Source organism: Balaenoptera borealis (assembly GCF_965194805.1).
Source record: "Balaenoptera borealis genome assembly, chromosome: 14".
Classification (NCBI taxonomy): Eukaryota; Metazoa; Chordata; class Mammalia; order Artiodactyla; family Balaenopteridae; genus Balaenoptera; species Balaenoptera borealis.
The window spans coordinates 12,263,836-12,288,274 of record NC_138875.1 but is presented as its reverse complement, the minus strand read 5'-3'; the positions used below and the strand labels follow the sequence as shown (position 1 = coordinate 12,288,274).

General features: G+C 41.9%; 1 protein-coding gene across 3 annotated transcripts; it reads left to right on the top strand.

Annotated features, from left to right (window-relative positions):
* Positions 1–52: 52 nt before the first annotated feature.
* Positions 53–24,439, top strand: SERPINB5 (serpin family B member 5). Of its 3 annotated transcripts, none has more exons than XM_082353760.1 (7): positions 53–197; positions 6,058–6,232; positions 9,030–9,167; positions 11,695–11,812; positions 14,563–14,705; positions 19,215–19,382; positions 22,682–24,439. In XM_082353760.1, exons 2-7 carry the CDS (start codon positions 6,065–6,067, stop codon positions 23,072–23,074), a joined length of 1,128 nt encoding a protein of 375 aa, XP_082209886.1. In that variant the 5' UTR covers positions 53–197; positions 6,058–6,064; the 3' UTR covers positions 23,075–24,439. The 3 variants fall into 3 exon arrangements, with proteins under 3 accessions (XP_082209886.1, XP_082209888.1, XP_082209887.1); XM_082353761.1 differs by lacking the exon at positions 53–197 and adding an exon at positions 236–424; XM_082353762.1 differs by lacking the exon at positions 19,215–19,382.

Below are 24,439 nucleotides of genomic sequence, written 5' to 3'. Positions count from 1 at the left end.
GGACAAGCTGCCAAGAGGCATGAGTAAGGGCCAGGGCAGAAGTGGGAGGGACGGAGGGAGGGGAGGGAGGGCGTGGTCACAGTGGGCGTGGCCCCGGTCGGCGTTCAGGTGAGCAAGCAGCCTGCCTCTGCCCCACATCGAGGTCCTACCGCATCTGGTTTTCCTTTTTCCTGGCCGTGCGATCGCTGTAACTTCAGGTAAGCAAAGTGCAAGTAGCAAGGTGGTGATTTCCCTCTTTTTGGCAAGTCTTAAAAGAAAATAGTTCTTTGAGATGGTGAACACGGTGGGCAGAATGGCTTATTTTCAAGAGTAGGCTGTCAGCTTCAGTACGCCTGTCGCCCCCTACATGGGCAGCATTTCCAGCGCCCAGCCCTTTGGGAACCAGGCATGCCGTGTAGGGAGCAAAATCACTTAAAAGCACAAGGCAAGAGCATGAAGAAACAGCATGGCCGGGAGGTTTTGGTGTTGGGAGGGCCCCACAGTGATTCGCGGAGGAGAGAGTATTTCCGAGGACGTTTCCAGCCCTACCTTGGAACTCAGAGTGAGTTTTGCGGAGCTGGTTTCGGAAAGGGTGTGGTGCCCCAAACCTGAAGAAAGGGGAGACGCGCAGGAGTGTCGGGCTCACCTTCTTGGGCTGGCACTGTGGGCTGAGATTCAGACTTCAGAACTGCTGTTCTTTTTGGCATTTTAAAGCATCCAGTGGGTGTCCATTTACTTGCAACTGCGTTCTTCCAGGCAGGAAGTATCCTCCCTCCCTCTTCCTGGGCTTCGAGATAGTTGAAGCAAATTACAGATTTCAAATGTGTGTTCTTGGACGACTTTTCGAATAGGTTGGCTCATAGTTTTTTCCTCATAGAAGCTACTGTTTTGATGGCTTTCTTTAAGCGTGTCACCCTAAAGAGCAATTTAACAGGCCAGGCTGTTCTGTGGGCTCGTAATCAGATGAGGCTCAGATTCACAGAGCTGAGGGGTCTTATACGTCCTTCGGCTCACATCTCCCCCACCCCCCATTTTGTGGAGGAGGAGGGGAGGCTCACGGAGGAGAAGGGGCGTCCAAAGTCCCCTGGCTTATATGGGGCGGGATGAAGTGGAATCCAAGTCTTCAGACTCACGGCTCCTGGACCTTCCCAGGTCACCATGAATTTTCTTAACAGCTTTGTCACCCCTACATTACTGAAGAGGTTTTGAATAGAATTGGGTGCGTCAAAACCTCAGTCCCCACCAATATATGCAGGTGTTTGGTGGGTTCCTGGATGGGTGGAGAGATGGAAGCTTGGCTGAAGAAAGGATTCTCTACATGTGAGTCAGCGGGTTTATATCTTTGCTTCTTAGCACCTGAATTCTGCCACTTCAGTCCCTCTGGGTTGTGGGTTCACTTTGAAGGTATGAAGTCTCAGCAATCTTGGTCATCCTGGCATGGTGAGTCTGGCCCTGTTTTACTGTTTTAGGCAGTGGTGGGATGGCTCAGCGGTCAAGATCAGGCTTCCAACCAGATGGGAGCAGATACGATGGCTCAGAATATCTGAGCAAAGCAGAGGCTCCCCTGCCATTGGAAATTAAGCAGTTGACCTTATTACTAAGAGCCACATTGTCCTTTCCCGCTGACAAAGCACTTTTCATGTACATTTACTCATTTCATCACCTCATTAATCCTCATGCTATTCTTTCACATGGCAGAAGCTGCAGGATCTCCTATTTTCTTGATCTGCCTCTGACTTTTTTCCTTGTGAGGTTAGAAAGTGAACAGCACAGACTGTATTTTTAGACATTCCATTGTAGTTGTTGTAATAGGCAAAGGTATTGCCTAAGGATTGTTTCCACCAAATGGTCTACAGATGAAAAGTTTGGGGAATATTGGCTTAGATGCATTAGAAAACATTAGAAAATCTTGATGCAGGGGCCAGTGAGCACCTGTGAGTCGAGAGAATTGACCTCCCCACGCCTCCTCACACCCCAGTGCACATGTCTGCATTCATCTGGGGACTGCTTGCTGTCTCTGAACTAGCAGTTCTCTGGCACACATTTTTGCATGGCTAACTCCTCCTTATTCTTTAGGACGCACCTGTAGTGCGACTTATTTGATGTCACTGTCTCTGAGGAGAGCTCACTGAGATTTCTACTATGAGTGCGCTGTCTCCCCTAAGGGCGGCATGATAACTTGTGCCCCCATCAAATCACCCATCACACCTTCAGCACAGATCATGCCACTAGGTGACAGCTCTTCGGAGGCAGGAACCATGCTATGTTCACCTTTGATTTGTTCATGTCTAGATCAGGTGCCTGACACGCATTATTAGGTACTCAGTTAATACTTATTAAATGAAAGCAATATAAGATTGATAGTTTGCAACACAGAGAGTGGAAAGAGAACATGAGTTTCTGCCAGTTGGAAAATCAGGAAAAAAAAGGTTTTGTGTTGATTTAAAAAAAAGGAAACATGTAAGAAAAAAAAAAGAAGAAAACATGTAAGGTATCTTGGTATCTCTAAAGGGGCAATCCAGGACACGTAGGATTTTTGGAACTCTAAAGACTCCTGAGAGAACAAATGCCAGCAAAGACACAATTACCAAGAAGGAAGGTGATACGTGTGGTCAGGAGCTACCAGGCTGGAACATAGAAGAGTGAGTGCCAGGTCTGGTTTGACCACTCTCACTCCCCGCGTGGGTGGCCTGGGAGAATCACTTTGTCTCTGTGTGCCTCCCTTTCCACACCTGTAAACTGAAGAGATGGGGCCAGACTACATCCATCCAAGTTCTTGTCCCCCTTTAAAGGTTTATGGCTTTAGGATGTATTGCAAACAATAAAAACAAAACAGGCAACTTTACAATTAAACTCTTACAACTTCTTGTTGTTTGTTTGTTGCATTTCTTTGTTGTTTGTTTATTACTACTTAAACTTTCATTTCACGTTTCCCTGATTAAAAGTGGCTTTTAAACATTTAAGTCAATAAAAGATGTGGTGTTTTCTATGTTGATGCTGTAAATGGAATTCTCCTTACTTATTCTAATCATTAGAAGATTTTCATGAAAATGAAAGAAGTTATCTCTGTAACAATGGAATAATACAATGAAAAGAATCTGCAGCGATTTTAGCACCCTGAACAGGTCATTAGATATGTAAATTTACTACGCAGGAATTGCTAATCTCTACTCTTGTACCCACAATTTTTATAGCATTTGCTCGTGCAAAATGGTCTGCATAGGAACCTGACCCATTTTCCTGGGTGTGTATTGCTAAAGTTGCTGAGATTTGTTTAAATGCTTCATCTTGCACCACAGTGAGGTGGCAACTGTCTGTGGCCAAAATCATCCCTTGAACTATCTCAGACCAAATCAGCTTTACAGTGTTTTTAGGTCACTTGCCACTAATCACCAAGCAACTGATTAGATTTACCAGGCAATATTTGATTGATTACATAGTTGGTGATCATTTACCCCTATAGACACCTCAGATGTTAGGTGTGCCCTGATTTACATTCTCCAACAGGGACTGAATCTAAGCCTTGAATTGCAACAAAGTGTTAATTATATTGTGTAATTAACTGTACTTAAAGCCACCATGATCTTGTATTCACATAGAGCCATTTAGATGAAACGCATTGCAAAATGCTATAATGAATGAAGGAATAATACTTCAGTGGAACAAAACGGCATTTCCTTACACTTTGATCCAATTCTGGGATCCACTTTTAGGTGTCTGCCATCAAACTCCCTCAGCAGATTACTCCAAGGCCTTAAAAACACAAAAGACATCAAACTTCAAAGTTTGTTATAAATGATGCAAAATTATTCTAATTTCTTCTCCTGGGTGGTTGGAAATATGGGCTGGGAAGAACTACTTGGGCTTGTTAAAACATAGTTGGTATGTTTTCATACTATCATTGGTGTGGTTAGGCCTTGAGTTGTTGAAGCTTTGAGAAGTTCGCAGGGGTTTGGGTTTAGGTTTCTCTATTTGGTGAAGAAATACCTCATTTAGGCTTTTCTATTTGGTAGAGAAATAGCTCCTGTTGAATTTTAGTCATAGATGAACTCAGCATTATCAGTGTTAAACTTGCTGCTGGAGAAAGCCAGACTTCTTGTCCTGAAAGTCTGTTTGGGATTCCCAAACAGACTTTTAGGAAGTTTCTTTTAATTTCCCTGTGGTGGACACATGCTTCTGTTTATGTCTCATTGCCCTCTGCCTTCCTCATGCTGGTCTGCTTCCCCTGAGAGTTCACTCTCATCTCATGGCCCCCAGCTCTCCCCAGATGAGAGAGCATAAGGTAGTAGGCCTTAAAGAAATGTAAGATGCCTGCCCTGACTTCAGGTTACCTTATTGTAGGTGCGTAGTGAGAACACTGAGTTCACTTAGCTGTAGTTTTTGGACAAAGGAGGAAGCAGCCATTGGAGATGACCAGTGAGCATGAACGGGTCAACAAAACTTTTTTTTTTTTTTTTTTTTTTTTTTTTTGCTAATGAGCTTGTATTTACAGATTCCAAGATATATTATAATCTTTTTGATTCCATCCTACACACAAGCCACATGTCCCATAAAAGGGAGAATTCCAAAGAACTATTTGAAGATCAAGGGCCCATTCCTTGATCTTATTCTCACGTCTTTGCATTTTGAATTTCTGTTCAGGTATAAGGTGCAAAATTGAGATCCTATTCATGCATTTGACTTTAACACATCCTTGAGTCCCGATTGAGGGAAGCCCTCTGTCTTGAGTGGTGGTGCTTTGTCTGGCACCGGGGAGCACATCCTGCCTGACGACCTTCAGTGTCACGTCTTCTAGGGGTAATGAGAACGAGAGTTCTCAGACAAGACCAGAGGCTCACTGCTGCTATTTCCACTTTACCCGGCTCCGTATTTTTAGATGAAGCTGCCCTCTCTTTTCTTTAGCTCCCATGTTACTTGTTCCACTGTTCACATGGCATGGCATTCTGCTTATTTGTATACATATCTGCCCAAAGAGGTGGAAAACTCAGAGAAAGGGAGGGGGTACTCAGGTGATCCTTATAATACTTTTCGTAGTGTCTTCCACATAGTAGATAATGTACTAACAACAAAAACAATAATAGCTATTATTTATTAAATATTGCTATGTGCCGGGTGCCCTACTAAGGCATTACTTACTTTATTAATCTTGTAGGGCTGCTGTAACAAAGTATCACAAATTGGGTGACTTAAAACAGTGGAGATTTATACTCCCACAGTTCTGGAGGCCAGAATTCTGAAATTAAGGTGCTGTCAGGGCCTTGCTCTCTCAGCAAGCTCTAGGGGAGAATCTGTTCCGTGCCTTTCTCTTGCTTCTGGTGTTGCCAGTGAACTTTGGTGTGCTTGGCTTGTAGAAGCATTGCTCCAATAATCTCTACCTCTGTCGCCATATGGTGTTCTCCCTTGTGTCTTCACATCATCTTCCCTCTGCACGTTCTGTCTTTGTGTCTTTTCCCCTGTTCTTAAACAGACACCAGTCATATTGGGTTAGGGCCACCCTGATGACCTCTACTTGATTCAATCTGCAAAGATCCTATTTCCAAATAAGGTCACATTCACAGTTACCCAGAGGTAGGACTTCAACCTACCTTTTGGGTGGGGGGGGGGTTGGGGGGACACAATGCAGCCCATAACACTTACTAAATATTAACTTGAATCACACAAAACTGCTGTGATTTGACTATTTTTGATCTACAAAAAAGTCAATTTTGTATGCTTTAACCTAAATCCTAATTGAAACAATATGGATAAATAAAACCAACTGATTTTGATCAGTGCTGTCCATTGTTCTGACCACGTGCAGAGGCCATCATAGCCAAGTGGGCTCGAATTTGAAGATTCCGGGCAGAGCTGTACACACAGAGGACCTCACATGTTGGGTGTTCAGATCTTAGGACATTTGTGCAGGAGTTTCTTTACCACTGGCTTTTAAATTTGCATTTATTGAAAGTTCCTTCCTTCCTCTCTTCTACCCAAGACCATGACTTTGTTTGACTAGAATTCTTATTGCGTTGGCAAAATGCAGTTGAGAACACTTTAAGGATGATTTAGAAATAACCTCACTCTTGTCCTTTGTTCTAGGCCCACAATGGATGCCCTGCGACTGGCAAATTCGGCTTTTGCAGTTGACCTCTTCAAACAACTGTGTGAAAAGGAGCCAGCGGGCAATGTCCTCTTCTCTCCAATCTGTCTCTCCACCTCTCTGTCACTTGTTCAAGTGGGCACCAAAGGTGACACAGCAAACGAAATTGGACAGGTAAGCCCCATGCCTTGTTTCTGCTTTGAGTGGAAGCAAAGTTATAAGAACACACAGGTGGTGCCTGGGGAAAAAGGAATGAGGCTCTGTGGTCAGAATTGCTCAGGAATAAGAGTTTTGCCATTTCCAGCACTCTCTTAATCTATTTTTAAATGTGAAAGCTCATTTATCTGTCCTGCAACCCATGTTTAGAACAGGTACTATGTTGTTGTGGAGAACGCGGGGATCTGCTAGGCAATCACGAGTTTTCCACTAACAAGTGGCCTTTGGCAAGTCACCTGACATCTTTCTACCCGTTATGTTGTAAGCATCAATCAAGATGATGTTTGTTAAATGTTCCACTGCAAATATCCTGACCAGAAAGAGTGTAAATCTACACCCCCGTCTTACGCATGAAATTTATTTACAGCATCATCCTTTATATTAAAATGCAGCCTGAACTATATTCTACTCTATAATATATTCTACCCTATTCTATATCCTTATTGGATAGATAGAATATATCCATGTTTATTTCAATACAGAAATAATGTTTGAAATTATCTACCTTTAAGTAACATGGATAAATAAGAAGATGGATTGTGCGTACTTATGTTTTAGAATACTCCCTGGGATTTGAATATGCCATTTGAGAAGAATGGGCTAAGATGATGTTTTACACACACACACACATACGCATGCACGCACACGTATATAGGAGTACGTATATATATGTGTACACATATAAATAAAAAATTTTTAAGAATCCCTTTTTGGCTATGGTTTACTATCTTTGTAAAGTTCTTAGACCTTCAAATGAGATGATTTTCTATACTGTTACATTTTAAGTCCTTATTTACTTTTATTATTTAAAAAAAATTGAGGTATGATTGACATGTACCATTATATTAGTTTCAGGTGTACAGTATAATGATCAATATTTGTATATTTTGCAAAATGATCACCACAGTAAGTCTGGTTAATGTCTGTCACCATACACAGTTACAAAAAAAATTTTTTTTTTATGATGAGAACTTTTAAGATCTACTCTCCTAGCAACTTGCAAATATACGGGATTATTAATTATAGTCACTATGCTGTACATTATATCCCCATGACTTATTTTATAACTAGAAGTTTGTACCTTTTGACCTCCTTCCCATTTCGAGCAGCTCAGCCTCTTACCCCCTACCCGCCAATCCTCGCCATTTACCTTTAGATAATAAGTGAAAACCCTTCTAATTCCGTTCCATTATTATTCTTCCATTGATCATTCCAGTTCAACAGAATCTCTCTTTTCATGAGCTCATAAGCATTTAAAAAGGGAACATCTTTTATCTATAAACCCCCAGAAAATATGACCCACAAAATGTTATTTGTGTCAGGATGGCAAATTTATGCTTGAAACTGAGTGGGACTTGAGAAGGAAACTTCCTTTGTGGGAAGAGGAGCTGCACCTTTTCATCTGTCCTCCTCTTTCAACTCCACCCCACAATCCCTACCCCATCTCTCACTCCTCATTTCTCATCTCCCACTAGAGAAGAGATAGAAAAGAGAACTTCCTGGTAGTGGGTCTGTTCCTCAGTAATAACAACAAAGGTCTTTTCAGTACATGCAATTGTTTCCCCACAGTGGTTACGTGGGTTCTTTAATTTTCTGGTCTTTTTGCCTGTCATTAGGCATGAGGGTTATGTACAGCCTCGGACCAGCCAATTTGACCCTGCACTACGGAGGTTGTGTGACTCAATGGTGCAATGTGCCCATTTAGTGATCACCTGAGGTGTGGCATCAGGGCATGGTTCTTATGAGTTAGGAGTGAGGAGAAAATCACCTTATCCTGACATCATGTTTTGGGCACCATGGAGCAGAGGAGATGCTGAGCTATTGGTTGAAACAAAAGAAAAGTTAGGAAAAAAATAAAAGGATTTAGGTCTTACAGAAGATAGCATCCTAGTTTTAAGTGGCTTAGAGTGTTACTATAAGAATACTTATTAACATTTTGAATCCATACGATATTTTAGGTGTCTTAACATATAATATCTGTAATCCTCATAGCTTCTCAGAAGAATAGGTGTTCTCAGTTCATTTTACAGAGGGGAAAGTACAGCTCTGAAGAGCTGGGCAAGATGACATTTCTAGTAGGTACAGGGTGGGATGCAAAGGCTACCTAACTGTAGCCCATCGATGGCATGGCAGCTGCCTACCATAAATGACATATCAGCCCATTTGGCGCTTGTTAGAGCAACTAAAGGGACTGGATAGGCTCTGGCTAGGGACACCTCTATCCTGGAATCTGATACCTGCCTAATGATTGTCTCTCGGTATTAATTTCTCTCTTCTTATCTCTAAATTGGATAGAAATTATAACCCAGCTTCCTTCTTTTCCAAGTTTGGAAAAGAACATGGAGGCATCACTTTGAAGAAAGGGCGAAATTTCCTTGTAGTTAAATCAAGAGAAGTGTATCTTTATGGCAGTGTTTCTCAACTGGGAACAATTTGCCCCTCCCCTCCCTCACCCCTCTCCCGGACATTGGACAATGTCTGGATACATTTGTGTTGTCACAAATGGAAGAAGGAGTGCTACTGACACCTAGGAGGTCAGTGATGCCCAGGACAGCGCCCGCCCCCGCTGGTCCCCAAACATAGAGTTATCCAATCTGAACTGTCAGCAGTGCTAAGGTTGAGAAGCCTTGCTTCTGGGAACAACAGAGCCAGGAGATACTCAAGACCAACCCCGAGGAGGTTGACCATGACCATGTGTCCACCGCAGTGGGAAGAGGCAGTGCTTCACAGATAATGGATTTTTTTCTCTTCACAGGTCCTGCATTTTGAAAATGTCAAAGATGTGCCCTTCGGATTTCAAACAGTAACATCGGATGTCAACAAACTTAGTTCCTTTTATTCCCTGAAACTAATCAAACGGCTCTATGTAGACAAATCTCTGAATCTTTCCACGGTAAGTGGTTCAGAGCAATTAGCAAGATTCAACTGTTTATCAGGGGTGACACGTTCTCATGGTTAGACCAACAACTTTTTGTCAGTGAAAATCATTCCTAGGATGCTCATTTACGATTTATTTAAAACAAATTAGTCCTAATGGAGAGGTTGAATCTAGAGGGAATCAATTGCAGTCACATATTTTAACTTAAAATATAGAGAAGCTGTGAGTTTCCTTTTCCCTCTAAAACATTCACAGATCCCACCCTTCCTCTTAGCTTCCTCACTGAAAGAAATGGAGAATGGGATTATTACTCTCTAATAAATGTCTCTATAGATGCAAGACAGCTCATGGTTTAAACATCTTTGTTCTTGAACAGCAGGGCATATAGCCTGGGACAGCATTTTAAGTTCTTTACCTTATTTGTTCATGCACACAATGTTCTCCTGATATTTCTCAAAATCAGTGAGAAAAATCCTAACTGTATGAATTAAAAGTTTTCATCGGTCATAAACTGGTTTTGTTTGTTTTATGAGGCTGTTCAGGTGGGTATCTATACAAGGTAGAGGTGGTAATTTCAGCTATTTCTTGAAGGAATCATATAAAGAACACATATATATTCTTAAATTTGATCCAGAGTATATCATAATACTTTAAAAAATATGTATTTGAAACACATAGCCAACATCCTCTGCTGCATAGATGTTCATTCTCTACTGTAGTAATATCGAGTTGATTCAATTTGTGTTTGGATGGTCAGAATTTCAAGCTTTCCAAATCTAAAAGGTAGACTACCAGTTAAATATTTTGCCATAGTTTTACTACTTTCAGCAATAGGTATTTGTTTTTCTGGTGGGGATCTTTTGAGGACATAAGTCATTAGATGTTGTGAGTTTATTCTTACTGCTTAAAGACACATATACACAGCCATTCTTCTTCCAACAATCACCTGGGGAATTAAAGAAATACTGAGATGTGGGTTGAGGCCTGGGCATGGAAAGAATTTTAAAACTCCCTAGGTGGTCCTTAGTGATGCTTAATGCATTTTGTTGCTGGCAGTGAAGATGGTGGAGGCCCTTCATCTTGCTGAGTGTCTGGAATGTTCTTAGCTCTGTCAGTAAATGGTAACACTCAGTCCCAAGGTTGGGTTGCAGTGGACAGAATCAAACTGGGCAAGCCTGTAGTTGTTCTGAAAAAAATCCAAGGAGTCCTGTGCTTAGGAAGTGAAGTGACATGACATTTAATCAAGCTGTGTTTAGTTTGGTTGACTTTCCACTCAACATTTTGAATTATTTCAAACCGGGAGTTGCAAGGAATTTTTTAAAAGGCTGTTTCCATTGTTCCTGTTGGTTGTATGTCATCTATAATTTTACTAGTAACAGTACAAACAAGTGTGGTCTGAGGAGGGCCACCTGTATCAGAACTACCTGGGTGTTAGAGGTGCAAATTCCTGGCCTTGGTTCACTAGAATCAAGATCACCAGGGACCGGATTTAGGGTTTTCCTTTTTTTTTTTTAATGCCTTTTCTTTTTTTTTAAAAATTATGTATTTAATTTATTTCTTTTGGCTGCGTTGGGTCTTCGTTGCTGCGTGCGGGCTTCTCTAGTTGCGGCGAGCGGGGGTTGCTCTTTGTTGCGGTGCATGGGCTTCTCATTGCAGTGACTTCTCTTGTTGTGGAGCACGGGCTCTAGGCACGCGGGCTTCAGTAGTTGTGGCATGTAGGCTCAGTAGTTGTGGCTCGCGGGCTCTTGAGCACAAGCTCAGTAGTTGTGGCGCACAGGCTTATTTGCTCCGAGGCATGTGGGATCTTCCTGGACCAGGGCTCGAACCCGTGTCCCCCGCATTGGCAGGCAGATTCATAACCACTGTGCCACCAGGGAAGTCCCAGGTTTTGCATTTTTAACAAGCATTATAATTAGAAGAACTGCTCTGTTCCTTACAGCACTGTGTTTCAAACTTTAACATGCAGATGAATCACCTGGGAATCTTGTTAAAAATTCAGATTCTGATTCTGGGGTGGGGCTTGAGATTCTGCATTTTAACAAGGTCCCAGGTGATGCTGCAGGTCTTGGTCCTTGGACCACACTTTGAGTAGCAAGCATCTTTAGAATATTTATTTATTTCAGTGTGGATAAGATTTTTCTTCTCATAGAGTTCTCTTTTCTGTACATTTCTTCCATTCTAAGACATACATATATAAATTTACATTTTATCTGTATGTACATTTTAATGTTTCTGAAATTGAAATTCATATTATAATTGTTGTGTGCATGTAGCATAATGTTTCTTTTCTCCCCCAAAACTGATGCTAAATTGATGGAGGCATTTAATAATTGATATTGTCTTAGAATTGAACAAATGAAACAATACAAAGAAAATTCATTGATTTTTACATAATGCTTCAATTTATATAGTGTTACAGATTTTGAAGGAGTATCCATAGTAATAGAGATTTAAAAGTCCTGTGCTAGAACTGTGTACAGACATAATGGTTTAACTACAGACTTTAAGGGCTTTGTGATTTTATGAACTGGATGTTTTTCAGGAGTTCATCAGGTCTACCAAGAGACCCTATGCAAATGAAACGGAAACTGTTGATTTCAAAGATAAATTGGAAGAAACAAAAGGTCAGATCAACAACTCAGTTAAGGAACTCACAGATGGCAAGTATCCTTTACTTATTCTGCTATAAATCACTAAATAAACAGACCATATCATCTCATGAATCTGCTAAGTATAAGATTGAACATCTGGAGGATTCCTTGAATGTTTTCGGTTTACAAGCTAAATTCTTGCCCATCAAGCCATTTCAACCTCTTGGATTTCTGGACATTTCCTGCATCATATCATCAGTTGGCAGAAATTCTGAGTACTTCAGGTCTAGTCTGCTAAAACGGGCTGCCACATGCCCTTCTGGAGGCTTGGATGTGCCTCTAACAAAGTACGGCTCTGGGCCAGTTCTGAGGCTGGTTTTTCAATCTGGAAATGAAGGACTTGGACTATAGCTTGATGATCCCTGAGGCCACTTTTGGCTCAAAAATTCTACAACTTTGTCAAGGAAAAAAAAGACAAAAGGTCTTAGATAATCAAATACACATGCAGAAAAAACAGAACCAAACAAACCATGGTGGAAGCTTGTCCCAGGTCTCACAACTCTCCTTACCCATGGCCCTCTGATAGCCCCGGGCCCGGGGTCTCTTCTGCAGCTTCCACCTGGCCCTGCCTCTTGCTCAGCGCTTCCCTCAGGCCTCTCCCTTTCCCGACTCCTCCCTCCATTAAAATTCTCTGTGAGGTGCGCTCCTTGCTAGAAAGGAATTGGAGCTAAGATGAGTTTGGGTGCAAATCAGTGTTCATGTCCCCCTTCCCAAGGGACGTATTTGTACAGTATTAGTATAGGGAGGCAGCTACTGGGACACAGCACCTCACTGTGAAAGAGCAAACTGGATTTTTCAGGTGCCACTGCAGTCACCGAAGTCTGGGGAGGGACATACTGCTGCGGCAGGAGAGATACACTCCCTGTGAGAATGCCAGGGCGGCCCTCTTGCCGCACTGACTCAGGAATGCCGGAGCCCCCGCTATAAATGCAGGGTGAGGCCGTGGAAAGAACATGGTCTGGGAGTCGTTCAAGACCTTGATTCAAATCCAGACACTGCCACTTGTTAACTGAGGTAGTGGAATGTGGAGCCTCAGTTTACTGAGCTGTAAAATGGGGCATATATTACCTGATTCAACTTTTACCTGGTTGTTGTGAGGATTAAATTAGATCATATATGCTAACAAATAATATATGATAGCCAAAATAATATATGGTAGCCATAGATACGTATGCACACACAAATGTGTACATCGATATATATTTATTAATGAAATGAATTTTATTTGGCTTCATATGTAAAGAAAAATCTGGTCTAACTAATACCAGGTTAGGCACAATTTTAAAATGTGTACGTGAAAGGCAGCTCCCATTTAAATTGCTGTGTGACGGTTTTGCTTTTTTTTTTTTTTGGCCGCCCACATGGCATGCGGGATCTTATTTCCCTGACCAGGGATCGAACCCGTAGCCCCTGCAGTGGAAGCTCGGAGTCTTAACCACTGGACTGCTAGGGAAGCTCCCCAGTTTTGCTTTTACAATTGCTAATGCATTGCATTTTCTCTCCAAGGGACTCTCTTTAAAAATCTTCATAAATTTGAGTTTTTTACTGGAGAACATAGTTTAGTGAAAAGACTTCTGAATTTGAAACCAGAAGCTCGAGGTTGAAGTTAGCCAGCACTTGCTAGCTCCCCACTTCTTCAGTGATGCTCTTACGTATTCGACCCAGCATATAGCACTGACAGGACAGATTACATCGTTTGTGGGTCCCAGTGCAAAATGGAAACACAGGGCCCGTTATATTAAAAACCGCATTAGGAATTTTAAGATGGCGACAGCAGAGCATGAAACCAGTGCAGGGCCCTTCACACCTAGTCACAGGCTCAGGAACTGGGCCTGAGCAGTGGTATGAAGATCTGAGAGATTAGGTAAATGAAATATCCTTAGCAAAAAACTCAATGCTATTCAAAGGCGAGGACTTAATTTTATTAAGGGTTTATCACCACCTAACTGTTTTGGCTGTTGGGGATTTGAGCACTACGGTCATTACAATTGTTACGGAGCTTATGGTGGTAATTACAGCTGACCAGGATGCAAACAGAACAGTGTGATTTGGGGAGGGGGCAGTGAGCTGTGGGGTAAAGAGGGGAGCACTGACCTGGTGGCTTCAGACGTGCTTGGCAGCTGAGTGAACCGGGAAAGCCACTTGGCCTCTCTGAGCCTCTGCGGCCTCAACTATGAGATGGGGATAATGACCTTTGCCCTACAGGATCATCATGAGGGAAGTGAGATAAGACACGTGACAGTTCCAAGCACAGGGCCCGGTGGAAAGTAAGCTTTCTTGCGTTTTCTTTCCTGAGCACAGGCTCTGGAGTCACAGAGACCTGGCTTTGAATCCTGAATTCACCCTTGCTCATGCATCATCTTGGGCGAGGGACTTAACCTGGAGTCTCAGCTTCCTCATCTGTAAAGTGGGCAGCAATGCAGGGTGCCGTGCATGTGCATGTCTAGCACATGGCCTTGGACAGCACGGGCGTTCCACAGGGGTAGCTTGTGCTTTTCTTCTTGCTCCTTTTCCGTCTTTTTCCCCCTCCCTTCTCCCCCTCACTCTCCTCGCCAGGTCTCTTTGGAAAGTCTGGTTGAGGCAAGATGCAAGGAGAAAAAGGGGTCCTTCTTAAATGAGATGGTCTGGGCTACCAGGCTGTACATGGCGTGGCTCTAGCCAGGGTTAAATGCCCAGTCAGTGGATTTGCATGGGGACATCAGAGGTGGTTTGGAAGCATAACCCCGTGCAATTTTGTGGTTTCCTAACATTGTTTGCAGGCCGCTTTGAGAACATTTTAGCTGACAACAGTGTAACAGACCGGACCAAAATCCTTGTGGTTAATGCTGCCTACTTTGTTGGAAAGTGGATGAAGAAATTTCCTGAATCAGAAACCAAAGAATGTCCTTTCAGAATCAGTAAGGTATGTGGGCTGCGTGTTGCAGTCAAAGGATCCCAACTATAGATCTGAAAAATTATAGCAACACGAGGGACCCTAGGAATTCACTCCAATGAGGAAAATTAAGGCACAGGAGGTAGTGTGCTTTTCCTTAGACAACAGCGGGGAGGGGCAGGGACTGTTTAAGTGTAGAAAAAGAACCATAAGCCAGAGACTCTCACTCTTTTTCCAGAATGTCCTCAGGGTCTGATCTGAGTGAGAGTTTATAGAGCTTCTAACACAGTGGGTAAAGCTAAATCACCAACCAGAAAACAACTACAGATGTTTGGGACCATTAGTAAGAATGGAAAAGAAAAGAAACAAACCAAATCCCAACATTAGAGGCCTTTGGATCATCATGAAACATTGACCATTTGGGAATCTTGTTCCAGGTTAATGAGCTCCTCTGTGATCTCATTTCTCACCTGTTAATAGTGAAGTAAATGGTTCGGATATTTTAATTTAAAAGCTGCTTTGAGGTACTCATTGGCTGTGAAGGAAAAAGCATAGCTTACTCGTCTGCAGTGCTGGGACTCATTATGGGGAAGAATTACGATAGCAACCTGTATCACAGGGAAGTCTCATGAATACTACTGAGTGAATAATGAAGCCATATCCCATGCCCAAAATAATTCATATAAATAAGTAAAGTGCCTCCTCCATAAACGAAACCAAAGAACTGAGACTGGAAAACTGACCCATTTCGTTAGAGGACCTAGGAAACCCCAGGAATCTATATGATGGTGTGATTTGGTCTCATTTGATGAGATCTGGCTTGTGTTAAGGATGCAGACTCAGAACTGTGCGTCAGTCAGCACAATCTCGGAAGGAAGCTTATTTACCCTGTAACTCTTATGCATCAATTCTAATTTTCAGGTCTCTCCCAGCACCTAGAGTACTTAGCATTAATCACTTTTGTTTTTGCCAAATATTATCATTGTACTTTCGTAGTGCTAGAACCCAGGAAGAAAAGACCTTCAAGATACAGTCTATACCTGAATTAGCTGGACTGGTTTCCATGTCTTATTGTTTGTACCCACAGCGTTTGTATTCATAGGCCACACCCTCCCCTCCCAAATCCCCTGCCCCAGCTGTGTTTTCCACACTGAAATCTAATTATTTATTTACTTATCTAGATCTCTTACCAGTGCATGGACTTTTAAGGGCAGGGATAATGTTTTGCCCATCTCAGTTTCTATAATTCCTGGCCCAGTCCTTGATACATTAGTAGGTGCTCAGCAAATGTTTGTTGAATGAATGACCGATCTGTAAGGATCAGTTTGATTAAACAGCCAATAGCAAACAAAACCTTTTTGGCTTTTGGGACCACCATGGGTTCCTGTGCAGGACCCATGGGCCGTTTTCACTGGGAGAGGACAGTAATCGCCGAGTGTGCTCCTTACCTACTCAAAACCTCTGTGGTCCTAGGGAGGGAGCTAGGTCCCCATCTACTTGCTCTGCCTCCATTTGGCTTCCCAGGTTACAGTGGTCTTCTCATTGCTGCCTGCGAGGGCCAGGACTGACCCTGCACACAGGGCTCTGTCTCAGACACCAGGCACCAAACAATTACTTCTTTAGACTCTGTATTTTTCACATATGGGTCCCTGAGTTTTAAACACGGCTTCTTGACTTTCTTAGTGTTGCCTTTTATTTGGAGCTAAAGTTGAACGTGACTGTACATAGCCTGTGCTGTGAGCGGGGACCAAGTGTTGGCCCCAGTGACCCTCACACGGAGTGTCCCCTCCAGAGCGGTTAGGGTTGGCTGTCCTCCCTGGGAAGTGCTGGCAAAGGGGCCTTGAGAATATTTAAGTGACACGTGAAACATGGTGCTTCTCATACCGGCTGCAGGGCCAGCCCAGAACATCATTAGAACCAGGTAACAGTGAGTGAGTTCACCATGGACTTTTGTGCTGACCACCCTCAGATCTGCGGCTTTTACATTTAAGAAAATGTTAATGGGTGTCTTTTATATAGGGAGGAAGAATGTGTGCAATTCCTTTATCCTTGTCGTTAAATCATAAAGCTAGGTCGTATCACGTCCTGGAGACTCAGACTCTAGGAAGAGAATTAATAAGGATTTAAAATGCCATTGATCTCTCAGCGGTTCACCAAACAAAAAAATAAAACACTATTCAAGGCTGCGTGGGGATATACCCTGCTTTTGAATGCAGGCGCTCTTACTTTTCCTTTGTTTCCTTTGAATTGCTTTTGTCAGCTCCTGAACTTTTGGGGTGATATTACTAAATCTTTTCTCATATCCTTTGGTGTCTCTTTTAAGGGTTAGACTAAATTGATGAAGTTATATTATTAAAAGTTTAGTACAGGGCTTCCCTGGTGGCGCAGTAGTTAAGAATCCACCTGCCAATGCAGGGGACACGGGTTCGAGCCCTGGTCCAGGAAGATCCCACATGCTGCAGAGCAACTAAGCCCATGCACCACAACTACTGAGCCTGTGCTCTAGAGCCCGTGTGCCACAACTACTGAGCCCGCGTGCCACAACTACTGAAGCCCACGCACCTAGAGCCTGTGCTCCGCAACAAGAGAAGCCACCGCAATGAGATGCACCGCAAGGAAGAGTAGCCCCCGCTCGCCGCAACTAGAGAAAGCCCGCACGCAGCAACAAAGACCCAACGTGGCCAAAAATAAATTAAAAAAAAAAGTTTAGTACAGTACCTATCCTGACAAGGTGGACACACACACTCACGTGCGCGCGCACACACCCACATCCCCTCCCCCCCCACACTGTATTGAATATTTTCTGGGATGGTCGTTACTTAGTCCTGTTTTCAGAAGATACATCTTAATTTATGTTTTAGGAAATGGGATTATTGTATCCATAGTCAGTGCTGATAAATGAAATAGATGACCGTTTTTGGTGGTCACAGCTTCTGTGAATTCAGAAACTATTAGTAATCTAACCTGATGGAGATTTTTAGACCAATCTATACTTCTTTGAGGGAAATACATGGAAGAATTACCAGTTAATTTAAAAAGTAGTATGTTTATTTTAAAATCATAATTTTGTTTCTGGTTTTACATAGAGTCAAAGTCTTCAATTATTTATCAACCAAATATTTAGTGAGCAATTACTATGTGCTGGGACATACCAAGATAATAAGAAATGGTTTCTGCTTTGACTGTAGGCTAGTTGGGGTGGGGGATGGCACATACATACATTTTCTAACATTGTGACAAGTGTTAAAATAGAGGTATGTACAAAAAATAAAATAAGTAAAGTCTAGCTTTGCTTGAAGATAGTGTTGGGTAAGGTTCAGTTTACTGTTTGAAGATCCCGGATAAAAGCTTTACTGTACTATTATTCCTGCAGACCTGATACAATGTTTGAAATTTCCCCCCAAAGAGGTTCGGTTAACAGGCAAATATCCCATGGGAGGTATAAACCAAGACAATAAATTGCACTAAATTACTATCAGTCTTTTACTCCTTAGTATGAATTAATTTTTCTTCAGAAAATGAGTCACCTCTGTAGCAGAGACACAAGGTCAGATATTAATGGGGACATAGAGGAGAAGAAAAGTCCTGGGATGCTGCCTGGAGAGAAAGGCCTGAGTGATAGGAGCTGGAAGAGACTTAGAGATAATTTTGTTTGTTATCATTCTTAATTTTTAAAATCATGAAATATTTCAAGCGTACAGAAAATTATAGAGAATAGTATAACAAACACCAGTGTACCAACAACCACCTTTGTAAAATCTTTATATTTTGCCTTATTTCAGATATTTTAAAGAAAAAAATATAGCAAGAATTGCACTGTCCTGTGTAGCCCCACCACCCCTCCATCTCCTTGCTTCCTCTCCAGAGGGAACCATCATTCTGAAATTTCTAATCCCCTCATTCCACTGACAAGGAAACTGAGGCCCAGAGAGGTTAAGTGACTTGCTGAAGGTCACAGAGTATGCTTATGTCACATTTGAGACTAAAACCAAGGTTCTTCTCTCTAATCAGATCAGAGCAGGAAGAGGGGACCGAGGGAGGGGTGACTAAAACCGAAGGCGGACGGAGAACAAAACAAGCATGGTTTTTGTTCTGCTATACGTTAACTTTTCCATATTAGGCATTGTATAAGGAAAAGCTACATAAATGGATACGTGGGTTTGCACTGGAATTTACTTTCAAGTGAGCTCTACCAGGAATGGTTTAAAGATCTTGTAATTATAGGCATCTATAAAGGCTAAGTTAAAGTTTGCCTGTATTTCCAGTCATCCTGTCTTATTTTTAATGTTCTATACACGCAAATACAGTATTATATCATGGGTAGTTCCTGTAACTATGAAGCACGTGAATAACTTTTCAAAGGTAGTCAGAAACTCTTGACGGGACAGTCTCTGATGGTGTGGATTACCTGCCTGCCTCTTTAAGCCATAATGATGTGAAACTATATCAGGAACGAACTTATGAGTATGTGTGTGTATAGAGGGGTGTGTGGGTGTGTGTGAGAAAAACAAGCAGAGCAAATTTCTTCTCCTTTTTTAGACGGACACCAAACCAGTGCAAATGATGCACCTGGAGGCCACGTTCTGTATGGGCAACGTCGACGGTATCAACTGTAAGCTCATAGAGCTTCCCTTTCAAAACAAGCACCTCAGCATGATAATCCTACTACCCAAGGATGTGGAGCACGGGTCCACGGGCCTGGAACAGGTGAGGAGGGAGGCGGGCGTCCAGCGCGCAGGCGCAGCGGAGCCAAGGAGCTGCTCGGGCGGTGCTTGTGGGGCTGCGGCAGCCTTGCCTTAACGATTCACTTGCTCAGTGGTCTCTAAGGGTTTCACGGTTCTTTGGGGGCCTTTCTCCTCAATGTTAGAACAGCTAATATTTATTTGGTACTTATAACGTGCCAGGAGCTGTAAGTTCCCCATGCGCACTGGCTCATCTAATTCTCACCGCAGTCCCAGGAGTTAGAAACTATAATATTACCGTACTCACGTTTACCAACGAGGGGCCGGAGGCACAGAGGGTGGGTAGCTGGTCCAGGGTCACGAACTCGTGGGTGGTGTGTAGAATCGGAAGGTGAGCCCAGGAAGTTGGAATCTGTGCTCTTAACTCCAGGCTAGAGCCCCTACTGGTAGCATCTTGCGTTAGTGTGGTGCATGTGTTACAATTGACACATTCACTCAAGTCCACAGTTGACTTTGGGGCTTGCGCTTTGTGTTGCACATTCTATGGGTTTTTGAAAAGTTCTTTTAATGCACACACGTATACAAGGTTTTATTATGCTTTTATACAGGTAGAGACACAAGGTTTAACTGACAGTAGAGGTTTCACCTGCCTGGGAATGACTTTCTAGCTTCCCCTCTGCTCTGTCAGCCCCCTGCAGCCCCAAGACCCGTTGTTCTCCCTCAGTCCTGCCCTCCGGGCTTCCTGGCTCCCTCCACCTGGGCCACCCTCTGCCAGGAAGAAGGAGGGGTTCTTTGACCAACCCAGGATTCACCTGCTTTATTTCTGGTCACAACTCAGTTACTCCCTGACTTTCCAGGGGACAGTCTAACTTGGTCCCCATCCTACCTGCTACTTTGATTCTATGTTTTATCCATCACTTTATTAACTGAATCATAATTCCCATCTTCATTCTTCCGTTCACTCCTCTCTCTCTTTTTTACTGCACTTCACGCCTTAGTCTCATTTTCTTCTTGCAGCCATTATTCAGCTGTCTCACACTTTACTTCCTTAAAATACCCTCACACCATTTTTTTTTTCTTAAATTAAAGTACAGAACGAAAGAAGATGATCTTTTGAGTCTCAGAAGGTATATTCAAGGATATAATCGTCTTAGTTTACTAGGGCTGCCATAACAAAGTATCACAAACTGGGTGGTTTAAACGACAGAAATTTAATGTCTCACGTTTTTGGAAGCTAAAAGTCCAAGATCAAGGTATCAGCAGGTTGGTTTCTTCAGAGGGCTGTGAGGGAGAATCTGTCCATCCTAGCTTCTGGAGATTTGCTGGCAATCTTTGGCTTTCCTTGGTTGTAGACACATCACTTCAATCTCTGCCTTCATCTTCCAAGGCATTCTCCCTGTGTGAGTGTGTGTCTGTATCTGTGTCCGGAATTTCCTTTCTTATAAAAAGGACGCCAGTCATATTAGGTTAGGGCCTAATGATCTCACCTTAACTAATTACACCTACAAGGACCCTATTTCCAAATGAAGTCATATTCCAAGGCACTGTGGGTTAGGACTTCAATACATGAATTTTGGCAGGGAGCGGGGGCGGACACAATTTGACCCATACAATGGAGGAAAAAGTTTATTTTTTCTTCTTAATGACTTTTGACTTATGGATGAATTTTCTTCTGTCTTCTCACTCTCAGGTAGTAAATGGCCAAGAGACTATACTTTTTGGCTCGAAAATTCTAGTTACCTATGACAATCTTTTGGTCTTAATAATTTGTCTTAAATAAAACAGTATCCGTGAAAAAATACTTATCATAGCTTAGCAAGAGAATCCAATGGTTCCCTCTCCCATTAAAAAAACTTGTGACCAGCTTGTGACCTTGTCATCTCCCTGATTTTTATAGGTTTCACACGAGTGACTTCAGTGCAGGATTGCCCCATGTAGTAATAGTCAAGGTAGTATCATTGTCTGTTGTACGCGTATTTCTCCTCTAGCCAGTGGGGAGACTGTAAGGGCAAGGAGCAATTTAAGATTTGCTCAATGAAGAATTTTATGACTAAATCATTTTATGTGTCATTGCATATCTCTCATTTTAAAAATAGCCAACTGAAATAGATGCATTCATCACCCATGATCTTAAAGGATGATCCTAGACAGTTCAAATTCTCATTTTAAAAAAGAGTAACTTTAGCTTTAATTTGAGTTATGAAATTTGATACCATGTCTAGGGCACGAATATTCTAGATTTCCTAGTAGAGAAATTAAAATAAGCATTCAGTAAATATTATGCATAAAAACTTTTCTAGTTTTATATTTATTTCACTATTATCCATGCAACATCATAATCCATGCATTCATTTCTATAGAGCTACTCTATAGTTAAAAGAAATGCCCTCATAAATTTCAGAACAAAGGGACCATTGTCGTGGAGTGAGCGGAGGAGACCAATGCTAGGTAGCTGGGTAGACCATTTTTATTTTTAATTAATTTTTATTGGAGTATAGTTGATTTACAATGTTTTGTTCGTTTCTGCTGTACAACAAAGTGAATCAGTTATACCTATAGATATACCCACACTTTTTTAGATTCTTTTCCCATATAGGTCATTACAGAGTATTGAGTAGAGTTCCCTGTGCTATATAGTAGGTTCTTATTAGTTATCTATTATATATATAGTAGTGTGTATATGTCAATCCCAATCTCCCAATTTATCCCTCCCCCTGATTCCCTGCTTTCCCCCGTGGCAACCGTAAGTTTGTTTTCTACATCTGTGACTCTATTTCTGTTTTGTAAATAAGTTGATTTGTACCATTTTTTTTAGATTCCACATATAAGTGATACCATATTATATTTATCTTTCTCTGTCTGACTTACTTTACTCAGTATGTCAATCTCCAGGTCCATCCATGTTGCTGCAAGTGGCATTATTTCATTCTTTTTTATGGCTGAGTAATATTCTGTTGTATATATGTACCACATCTTCTTTATCCATTCTTCTATTGATGGACATTTAGGTTGCTTCCATGTCCTGGCTATTGTAAATAGTGCTGCTATGAACATTGGGGTGCATGTATCTTTGTTGAATTATGGTTTTCTCTGGATATATGCCTAGGAGTGGGATTGTTGGGTCATATGGTAGCTCTATGTGGGTGGACCATTTTTAAGAGAACCTAGTCACATGCCAAAACTGCAGGGCTGATTCCATCTTTGATGAACCATCTGTACTGCTTCCAAATAGGGCTCACAATGACATTTTATGCTTTTAGTCAAGGAGGATCTTTTACAATTGGAAATAAAAAAAAACAATTTCCTCTCCTTTTTGTCCTTCAGGTTGAAAAACAACTCAACTCAGAGACGCTATTGCATTGGACCAATCCCAGCACCATGGCCAATGCTAAAGTCAAACTCTCCATTCCAAAATTTAAGGTGGAAAAGATGATTGATCCTAAGGCTAGTCTGGAAAACCTAGGGCTGAAAAACATCTTTAATGAGAATGCATCTGATTTCTCTGGAATGTCAGAGACCAAGGGAGTGGCCCTCTCAAATGTCATTCACAGAGTGTGCTTAGAAATAACTGAAGAAGGTGGGGATTCCATAGAGGTGCCAGGATCACGAATCCTGCAACACAAGGATGAATTCAATGCTGACCACCCCTTTATTTACATCATCAGGCACAACAAAACTCGAAACATCATTTTCTTTGGCAAGTTCTGTTCTCCTTAAGTGACAGAGCCCAGGTTCCCAGGTTAAGTCCCACCCTACTTCTCTGTAAACTCTGCAACTGAGAATCATTTTCTAAATACAATAAATTGTTAATAGGAAGCTGCTGGTATTCACACTAATAGGCCTTTTTTCCAATTTTTTGTTTGTTTGTTTGTTCTTCTTTCCCTCCCACCCCCTTAAAAGACAATACTTTTAATGAAAAGGAATCACCTTAGAGAAAAAATATGTATTCATCATTTGTCAAACTATCTAGGGTTTTTGGCAGGAATACAGTCTTTCACAAAGAAAATTCCTATAAGGACGATCTGGAGGATTTTATTAACAAAGCTTAGCCTTCCATCACTGGGATACAGAATGTTCCAGACATTTTCTTTTCCCTGAAAGACTGAAGAAACTGGTACATGGGCTCTGCAAAACTTTCTTGGCACCAATGAAACTTGGACATACGTTCAGGCTACTGTACGTCCACAGCTCCTTACATTAAACCCTGCGGGACAAATATTTCCTTCAAATTCTGATTTTTGTGGATTTTAGAAAGATAATATGTTGCACATACTGTATGTTGTGGATCTCCATTGATAGAGACTGGAGCAGCACCCTATAAATCAACACCTTAATATTTCTGCCACAAAATGTAGAATATCCGCACAAAATAAAGACTCCAGGTAGCCCATAAGTATCAGGTTTTGCTGCCAAATCAGTGTGCCTCCTACTTATGAAAAAAACTTTGTTTTCAGAACTTTTTGAAATTTTGGAGTGTTGGACCTGTAGTAACCAAAGGGCAGCACCTCAAGGGGAAGTTCAGATCTTATTAAGAATTCACTTTCACTTTTGATAGAACCCCTACCTGGTTGTTGGGTTGGCGAGAGACCACTGGAAGGGAATTCTAACCGACTCACAGGCTTGTGGATGTCTGACCACCAGGGCTTAAATGCACAGGGACTTTCACAGTAGACAATAAAAGAATTTTACGAGTGTTGAAGGGACTTGTCTCTCTGTGTACTGTGATAGTGGTAAAGGGGGAGGAACTTCACGCTGCTAGGAAACGTGACAAAAGCTATTGATATGCTCACACTGCTGTGAATCGTATTTTTCCAAAGCCTATGGGTTTAGTTACTGTAGACAGCTAGTTGGGAACCTACAACAATTGCAGTTTTTAAAGATGTTTCTGAGAAGTTATTTATGTCACCAGTTCACGTGTTAATTCACTACAGAAACAGGACAGCATGGAAGATTTGGATCTGGTGACAGCCCTTCCCTCTTTCTCCTCTGGCTTTGTTGTAAATAGGTTCAACTTTCTTCTTACTCCGAAGGTTCAATATTGAATTTCTTTTATGCTGTTGAAAATAAAATATTATTGAATTA

What these genes read in the sequence shown, in the direction of transcription:
- SERPINB5 (XM_082353760.1), top strand. Translation starts at nt 6,065, where the DNA reads ATGGATGCCCTGCGACTGGCAAATTCGGCTTTTGCAGTTGACCTCTTC. An exon ending in AGTTAAGGAACTCACAGATG is followed by an intron (nt 11,813 to 14,562) that starts GCAAGTATCCTT and finishes CATTGTTTGCAG; the next exon opens with GCCGCTTTGAGAACATTTTA. An exon ending in GTCCTTTCAGAATCAGTAAG is followed by an intron (nt 14,706 to 19,214) that starts GTATGTGGGCTG and finishes CTCCTTTTTTAG; the next exon opens with ACGGACACCAAACCAGTGCA.